General features: G+C 44.3%; 1 protein-coding gene across 1 annotated transcript in view; it reads right to left on the reverse strand.

Annotated features, from left to right (window-relative positions):
• Nucleotides 1–8340, reverse strand: part of LOC121047710 — a 30379-nt gene extending 22039 nt beyond the window's left edge. The window contains exons 1-4 of the mRNA XM_040503176.2: nucleotides 8281–8340; nucleotides 6594–6638; nucleotides 2128–2241; nucleotides 246–284 (exon numbers count right to left, since the gene is read on the reverse strand). Of these exons, the coding sequence (XP_040359110.1) occupies nucleotides 246–284; nucleotides 2128–2241; nucleotides 6594–6638; nucleotides 8281–8340 (258 nt within the window). The remainder of the gene's footprint in view (nucleotides 1–245; nucleotides 285–2127; nucleotides 2242–6593; nucleotides 6639–8280) is intronic.
• Between the last annotated feature and the right edge of the window lie 985 nt (nucleotides 8341–9325).

Below are 9325 nucleotides of genomic sequence, written 5' to 3' on the forward strand. Positions count from 1 at the left end.
TTCAGCACAAGTACGAGTCGTACCCGAACGTAATTTAAAGAAAAACAACTTCTACAATTTACTTTTATCATATCCACACTAATTTATTTGCATTAGCCCGGTTCTACGGCGTGGGCCCGTTCCCCATTTGAGTTAGTGTGTTATAATATAGAAATAATGACGCTAGTTTGCCACGTACATTCGGTCAGGAACAAATAACTATGTAACAACATGATTTACACCTCAATATGCCAAACTCCACTCACCTCTGTCACGCTGGAGTGCCTGCGAATGCATTCACCAACCTGAAATATATATATCTATGTATGTATACATATTTCATTTGTTCATTACAGCATTATTGAAAATTAATCATATAATACCAAAGTGTCTTATGAAAAAATTGGCAGCGACTTTTGCCTTCACAGTTTTATTATCCGTGAAATGCATTATGGGGAATTGGTGAGTCACGTGACGTATATTTTCTCGCTAAACTTAGCGGAGAAAATGAATAGTTTTATACGTCACTTGACGTCAGGTCACGTGATGTCAATTTTCTCTGACAGATTTAGCGGGAAAACTCGGTTGCTGCCTAGGTCCCAAGACGTGAATTTTCCCCCTAAATTTAGTGGGCGAACTTATCTTACGTATAAGTCACGTTAAGTCACTTGACGTAAAGTGACGCCACTTTCCCCGTTAAATTTAGCGGAAAATAAACGGACAGACGGACGAACAAAATTTTGGAATTGGAATGTAGCGTTGAAAGCATTTCATGCCTTGAAACTCGATTACCGTTTATAGATTCAACAAACCAAAATTCAGAAACCGAGCGAACAGATATGGCGTATGCTCAAACAGATTGAGACAATAATACAACAGCGCTGCTACCCATTGAAAGTGGGCGTCAGCAGAAAGAAATGACGAAATTGAGTGCATCGTTTAGGATATCTCAAGACTCTGTGCTCAACCCAGGTGCAGTCGCTCGCGCAAGAGAAAGGGTTTCCGAAGTGACACGTTGTTCCCAGAATGATCATAGCGCCATTAAATGCAAAGGTGCAAGCGAGCTGGACAAGAATGACGAAAATAATCCCCGGAGAAGGGGAACAAGGGGGACAAAAGACAAACACGAATCTCCAAACACAGCTAGGGACTGGAGCGCAACCGAAAAAGTCCGCCCGGTCCTTGCATCGTACCAGGGCTTGTACAAGCTATCCTGTATCTTATGGGTAACCGTTCGACGCTGCTCCTGCACCGGTACAGAAAAGTGCGTTGGCGGTGCACTTCCGGTCGTATCTCAATACACATACCGGAAGTACACTGCCCTCCATTTTTCTGCACCGGTGCAAAGCTGCTGGCGCGACCGCATGGCTTCATCTATAGTTTCATGTGCGCGAGAACGCGTGCAATTTATCTGCTAGATCACACACCATGCAAGCGCCAGCAGCTTTAATAGTATGAAGCGGAGTATAAAATAAAGGAGCTAGTATCGGGGGCCGGTTTGCTAGAAGCCGTGTATTAGCAAAAGCTGGGTGAGCGGAATCACTGCCAGATCCAGCGCACAGGCTGAGCAGCACTTAAATCAAGTCTGAACGCGCTCGCGTCGAGACTTGATTTTGGTTTTTTAGTGGTGCCCCTCTATGGTTTTGGTGTTTTGGTGGGACCCTTTTATGATTACCTCTCTTGACGTCATTACATTGCGAGCAACAAGTTTAATGGTGTCTGTAATGAGCATGGTGGAAGCTTAAAATCATGGCGCTCTGAAGGCAACGGTGCCAATACCGTCAAAATTCAAATTATTAAAATATTCTTATTTCCGCCGATGGAAAATCCTTTGCTGAGATCATAGTCAGCATTCGGCCAATCGTGGAAGGCCGATCACACGCTGCAGAGCTCTGTAGGCTTCGATCGCTCACGTCGCCAATATCGCATGCAGATACTATTAAACAGAATATATAGTGATGCCGGCTCTGTATCAGTACTGCGTTGCAGAGCTCTGTAGAAGCTGTGCTACACGCTCCTTCTGCTGGGCAAACGAGCGTTTTTAAAAGCCGTAGGAGAGCTTTGCTCGCCAAAAATCTCGGAGGCCATGACCAGCCTGAAGGCTTGAGAAAGAGAGGGGCTTCATTGGGGCAAGCCTTGTAGACGTACCATGCGTGTGACTGCATTGCGCATGCGCAAAGCTTGAGTATCATAAATCCGCTTGCTGATGTGGCCGCCCAATGCCGGGAGTTTGCAGTCAACCACAGTATTTCCGTTAGTATCCTAAAAAGAAAGAGTTTGAAACTGTCAGTCACCGGTCTTAATAAAAATAGACTTGACATGAACATTTGGGCCAGCGCTAAATTTGAAGTGCAGAGAAACTCGTAATATCAACAACTAGTCAAGCTGTCATGGCTGATCCAGCCACTCGAAAAACGACGATAGCGTCACTGTGTGTTTGAAGAAACGAGTCCAGTGTTTTCGTGCGAACACTACACGGTGCGCGCAGAAAAAAGTTGGATGCTGCACTGCCGAAATAGCAAATAATAAACGTGCATATATTTGTAAGAGAGTTTTGTTTTCAAAAGTGAGTTTAATCTAGTATTCACACATAACTTCAATATTTTGACTTATACGGCCGGTTTGCTCATCAGTCGCGGTCAACTTTAACCGCGGCCAAGGTTAACTGCCCTTCCCAATTAGGTGTAAGTACCCAGTCACGTTTGACGAGGACTGAATGTGCGTTAGCTTTGTGTTTTATTATGGGGTGGCAACTTCACTCATTTATTGGTTTTTGAGAATATAAGTGGTTTTCGCCGAACACTTTATGTACAAGTGAGACCCGTGTACGCGCGGTGTCAGGCTTCCGCGACGCAGAGCGGTATAACTTTGAGCTTAAGAAACACTTTTTGTCGCTTATGGTAGAAATATTGGGTAAGGTAAAGCCAAATAGACTATATGTGAAATTTTTTGGACGTCTGGCAACACTCTGTGCGCTGCCTTCTTTGTTTTGTCAAGACTCCTCTGCTGTTCGCCAATTTCGTAGCGTTGTCGGTAACAATCGTGGCAGTCTGCTCACCATCGTCGATCCTCACCCTCACCTTCGAACTAAGGGTTAGTAATATTTTATGTTTTTGTTGCGCTTGTACTTGCTCGTCGCCCAGCCGGTCGTTGGTTTCTCGCCGCAACCAACATGGCGGATGTACACTTCAGCTCAAAATTTGTCTTTGAGTGCCGGCAAACGTACGGCAGCGGGAGCGTGGTTTTCGAACGCGCTTTCTTACTCGATTTCTTGCACGAGCGGAGGATCCTTTAGAACTATGCTTTCGCGCCCTGGCCTTTCCCAGTGACGAAGCCATGCTGATAAGACGGAGCATGTTCTTCGGAGTCCTACTAGATGGCGCTGTGCATTTCGCACAGCGTACAGCGCACACTGAGACTTTCAAAGTCCCCTGGAGCTTGCCGAAGTATTGGGCTTCACGGTTTCTAGAGATGGACAGCAAACACTTGAGGTTACCCCAGCCGCACCAGCGGACAGGCCTGTCTCGAACGAGACTACGCCCTCCAGTGGCCCGCATAGGCCGTCTATCGAGGCAACAAAGAGACGAATAAAGGACTGGTGGAAAAAGATCTACCTCAGGGGGCAATAACACGCAGATGCTCCAGGCTTGGGCATGAATATTGTTCAAGCCCGCCCAATCTAAAGGAAACAGCCGTATCATCATCATCATCATGTAAAGTCCGTCCATAAAATTATACGCTTTTCCAGCGTCTCCGGGCGATCGGCGTGGCACATGCAACAGCAGATGACCTGACTTTTCCTAGCGGTTCACGATCACACCGTGAAAAGACGCAGCGCTTTCTACTCGACTTCTTAAAATCGACGACTCTGCTTACACGTTTGTGACCATATCTTCTTAACCGAACGATGCTCTCGATGTGATTGCGTGCTTTGGAGCGCACATAAGTGCCGCTTTAGAACAATATGTGTGAAGTGAATATGTATGAGTCAGGTTGTATGTGAGCAACAAAGCCAACAGATCAATGTTAGGCTAACCGCTTACTATTAAAACGTCATTCTCTCTCTCTCTTTCACGCTTTCAAGTACCGCCAACCATTGTTGTGGAAACGCGCAAGACGCGTGCCCCGAGCGTGTGTTCCGCCGCCATTCGCTTCCAAGTGCCGCCCAATTCAGTGCTACGCCGCCATTTGCTTCCAAGGGCCGCTTGAGGCACAGGCCTCGGGCACTGGCGCATTTGACGCTACTTGCAAGACAAACTCAAACAGATCGAGGGTCTTTACGCATATCTTCTATCAATTCGTGTTTGGCGAATTATTAAATGTTCGGTTAGTATGGCTGTCTGAAGTCGAGACAAGCGTCGTTGAAATTTCCTTCCCAGTATGGAAGAGGACGACGAAGTTCAGTGCTAGAAACGTTAGCATGTAAGAATTGTACTGAGAGTTCTGGAGAAAAATTAACCGTGTTTTTTGGCCCGTATAAATCAACTATGTATAGCAGAAAGCTCAAACTCCATGAGAATGTGGCGATAGCGGTTGCGATAGATTACGAAAGTTTAACAACATAACGCTACCTAGTATTAAATCAAATTGAGAAAAATGAAATGTCTCTATCAGCCGATGTCCAACCAATCCTAATGTCAAAAGGAGAAATTACATTGTGGGCGCCTGTAGCCTCTATTTCAACGAAGAAAAAGGAACTTGTTAGCACGATAATGAACAATATAATCTTTCTTGCTGAGAAGTGCCTTTTACTGATATAAGGTCCACAAGCGTCCACAATGTCGAGTTCTGTTTTTCCAATATTAGGCTCAGATGGACTCCCAATATTAGCCAATATTTCCAATATTAGGCTCATAAAGAAATTTAATTGTTCTCAATTATATTTTTATCCAAGTTACGTTATGCTCTCAAACTTTCGCGTTCTATCCCAAGTTCTATACGTCGCGTTCTCACGAAGTTCAAGTTGTCTCTGATGCATAGTTTATTTAACCGGGCCGAAAAACAAGGATCTTTTGTTCTCGAGAACTTCTTCTGCTTTAAACCTTCTTCACGAAATGAAAATCTCGTACTTTGGTTCCAGTGAACATTGGTACATGGTCTGCTTCTGCCTGCCATCGATGCTCGGCTGATCGAGTCAAGACAATCCAGATTTCAAAGGTGTTGCCATGTCGACAATTAGCGCGTTCCTCGGGGCATAAGAATGGCCAGAATGAAAATATGATCTTAAAACTTAGACGAGATCGTTGCTTATACTTCGCGATTTTAGTGAGGTAAGGCAAAGCGAGAGCCTCCTGCACCATTCATTCTACCCTACCTGGGAGGAGCACCGTTATGTTTCTCTTCCTTCCCTACTCTGCCGGTTACGTGACCTGAAATTTCCCCTCCTAGGAAAATGGGGTTCACTTTCTACCGCCGTTAAATTTAACCATGCTGACGAGCAAAGGGGCCCAGGGTGGATGAAGGAACGAAATGTTAAATAACTCACCCTTACCTTTGTGATTTAAAGGCTACGTATGTGTGTACACTGTGCAAGTGTTAGCGCGAAAACAACTTCCGCGTATTTTTCTCGCATTCTACTTCAATATAGTACTGGTGGGCATCACAAATTATCATATAGTTTAATACCCAAATTGGGCACTTTCCACAACCATGGTTTTCCTGCGTCCTTCAATACTGGAAGAAAACGGCGATGATTTGTGCTCGTTATCAGTGTCGCGCAGTGTGAATGTATGTACATGTCGTACATGGGCTGACTTTTTTGTGAATCCACTATGCTCTACAACACCTTTAGTTTTACTGGTGCATAGGGCTGGGCAAATGATCGATTAGCTTACCCAATAATCGTTTATTGCTTCAATGGCGATCAGTTTTTTTTCCCCCATCGGTTAATTAGTAAAAGTTTGACAAACCAAAGGAAAGTAAAAATTAAACGCTTTGAGCACGCAGACTTGGACAAGTACACGTGTATGAAGGGCAAACTTTACGTCAAATCTTAGAGTAAAATCAGCTTTAAGGGCGAGATTTGTAACTCCAGAAAAGTGCAGAAGATTACACGTGTCCCGGCCACTTCAACGCCATTCGAGCGTTCATTTTGCGCAGCAGAGACTATTGTGAACAATCAAGTGAAGTCGCTCTTGCTGGAGATTATCAAGGAGCCTCTGCCTAATGCGGCTGAACTAATCTGCGAAAATGAGCGCCTTTAGAACTATTCTTAACTATATATTGAGATTAATTCTTTATCAAAGTTGTACATTGCGCTGTTTTTCAAATATAAGGCAAAGGCAAAACAAAATATATTAATTTGGCTTCTTTATATCATGCGCTTGAAATAAATTAGACCGATTAATTTAATAATGAATCGTTTAGAGAGTGGCAATTAATCGGGTTCAAACTTGTAATGGATGCCCAGCCCTACTGGCGTGTGTGTATGCAGTGGCGTCACTAGGGTCAGCGGCACCCGGGGCGGTGGCCTGCCAAGACCTCCCTCCCCCCCCCCCCCCCCCCCCCCCCCGCCCTCCCCATCTCTCGCGTGCCTGCCGTGCCGTCACTCAATCATCGGTTATATCAGTCATTCGCTAAGACCAGACTTCGGAGCATCTACTAAAAATGCTTGCCTTTTTAACTTCCGGAAAAAGTCGGCGCGCATGGCATGCCATTATCTGAAAATAAGTAAATACATGTCAAAAACATATATTGAAATGTAAAATGCGATAATATTTAATGTGGTTTATTCAACCGGCCAATAGTACAACTAAGGTTTTCTGACACGCGACATCTAGCAAACGCCTGCACCCACTTGCATGAACGTGTGCTCGTGTGAGCGTGACCAGAGGCGCGGGAGTATATCAACATGTAAATTTCGGCGTTTTGTCTATCCGCCAGAAACAATGTTTCTTCTTTCACTAAATACTACTCAGACGGACTCCCCACCGATAATAACCGAATGAACTCACCTTCGTTTAAGCAACGGCCGTCGGCAAATAAATTCGAGAACTATAAGCACCGTTCATCCCCTGAACTTGGAGCCAGAACAAACGTTCACGTGACTGGTGCCTATCCTATGCCGCCAACGCTAATCATAGCCACGCGCTGCGGTCGGCGAAGTAGGAAATGTGCGCAGAGCTACAGGCATTTTTAGAATTCGGCTATTCTTTTCGCCGCAGTGGTTGGACACGAGCCACTACCCAAGTGTCCGCCGAGGCATGGACTGTTACGAGCCGAAGTCGAGTCCCCACGCAGTTCTTGTGTCCAATTCATGAACCGCGCTAGACTCTCGTCAGGCGGATGGTTTAGACCCCATAATTGCGTCATCAAGCTTTGCGAAGGCAAGACTGAAAGAAATAGTCCCCTTTTATCCCCGAAATTTCACCGTGACCAAGATGCTTCTGAATCAGTGACGGTCCGTGCGAGTATACTTGGACCAGTTCGCCTCGGTGAAGTCATGAACATTCCAACATGATGTCGTTTCATGGCCTTTTTAAGAAAGCAAACGCGTGAGCATGTGTCTTTACGAGTGACACTGGGGCGCACTACATCATTATGCAGAACCGGAGTCGTGGTTATTTCTTAGAAAAAAAAATTATTTTAGAACGGGCTCGCTGTTTAATGTTGTATATGCATCTTTTGCGAAATTATTATTTTTTAAGATACGCTGCTGGCCTTCTGAACTCTCAGTAAATGCATAACGTAAAAGCAGCAGATTTCACAGTGTCTAAAAGATTCATCCCCTGCAGGAGATTTCTTAAACTCGAATAATGGTTTGACGGATGAATTGTCTCAGTCATTTAGAGCTCAGTGCTCTCATATACACTACAGGCTGTCGGCCGGGAAAAACAGATTGCGTCAATTATGTCACAAGAATAAAAATACCTAACGCCCAGAAGTCAGCTAAATCTAGTGCTACCAATTGAGAACGGATGCCAGGTTTTCAGAAGTTGAGGATATCTGTTTCAATTGCTAGGAAAAAAATTTCTGAAATCTGCAACAAACAAAAATGGCGTTCGTTTTCTAGCCGTTGACGCAATTTTTTGTTCCCTCGCGTTATTTTGTTCATAAATAATCCCAGAAAACGTTTTATAACTTTTTGCATCCCAAATCATGCTCACAAAACGCTTGAAATTAATCCTAGTCGCTGGCGTTGATGCGAAAAGAGGAGGGGAGTTTGAGTTTTTGCCGATGCGTAATAGACCTTGGCAATCGGAAAAATGTGTTTCGCTTTTCGTTGCTGATGCTATTGCCATTGAATTTGTGACCGAGCTCTCACTTCATTCTAAGTAATTAAACCAGTTAGGCGTTCATCACCTTGTCAATTGTGGCGTTATTGAGGAATCTCTCGTACTCGGCCATCAGTTGCGCCCGCATTGGTCCCGAGACGTTCTGGCTGACCTCTTCGGCGCATTTCTGCACTACGTAATAGTTCTGCATCTCCCACTGTTGCAGAAAACAGAAAACAAAACAAATTGAACGCAGTCAAACAAAACAAAACCTTACCCTGCACAATCGTATGCCCCGTTGTACCGTTGCATGACCAGTGTTTTTTTGTTTTTTTTTGGAAATGCTTGTTGTTTGTTAGGCGACAGAATTTCTACAGCATATGTGCTCAGTGAAACTTCTACGCGGTAGCTCTAGATATATTTCGGAATTATTTCGCGAAAACTTTTTTTACCTGCTCATCAACCAGTTTGACGGCGTTGCTGAACTTTGACCAGCACTTAACCTATTTAGGTTGTACGTTTCTCTGATATTCTAGCCATCCGCTGGCACTTCATTTTCGCCCGACTTTTTATGCTCCCGTCCGTTGAATACGTTGTCAACCTTGTTAAAAAAATTATCTTCAGGAACAAACATATCTAGAAAAGAATTTGAGGAGGAAGGGGTGGGTGAATAATAGAAATAAAGAAGCTGGTCAAAAAAAAATAGTTTTTTTAATCGGCGATAATTTTACACTTGTTTCAAAAGCGCTTGCTCAACCGCCCTCTGGAAACATAAAGAAAGGGCGACGTGCTGACCGTGTGTGCGGTTGGAGCGGCGCGATATATTGCGGTGTAAATGGCATCTGGGGTGTTTCCAAAAATGATTTTGTGTTTCTTCATCGCAAAATCATGCTACGCATCGCCAAACGCCTATTCTCCACCCAAAGGCACCACTAGTGGTACGGAACATATGGCAAGGTTACAGAACTAACTGTTATCTCATCCAAAATTAACAAGCAAGTTTCGGTAACTTAAAGTGAGAAAAGTGGCAACCGTATATAGGCGAATAGATGGCGTCAACTGCCGGTTACTGTCTCTATTTTACAGTGTTGAACAAGATACTCGGCAAAAGCATTTATCCATAAGTTACTAAA

Source organism: Ixodes scapularis, unplaced genomic scaffold (assembly GCF_016920785.2).
Source record: "Ixodes scapularis isolate PalLabHiFi unplaced genomic scaffold, ASM1692078v2 PGA_scaffold2__306_contigs__length_199485367, whole genome shotgun sequence".
In the NCBI taxonomy this organism is placed as follows: Eukaryota; Metazoa; Arthropoda; class Arachnida; order Ixodida; family Ixodidae; genus Ixodes; species Ixodes scapularis.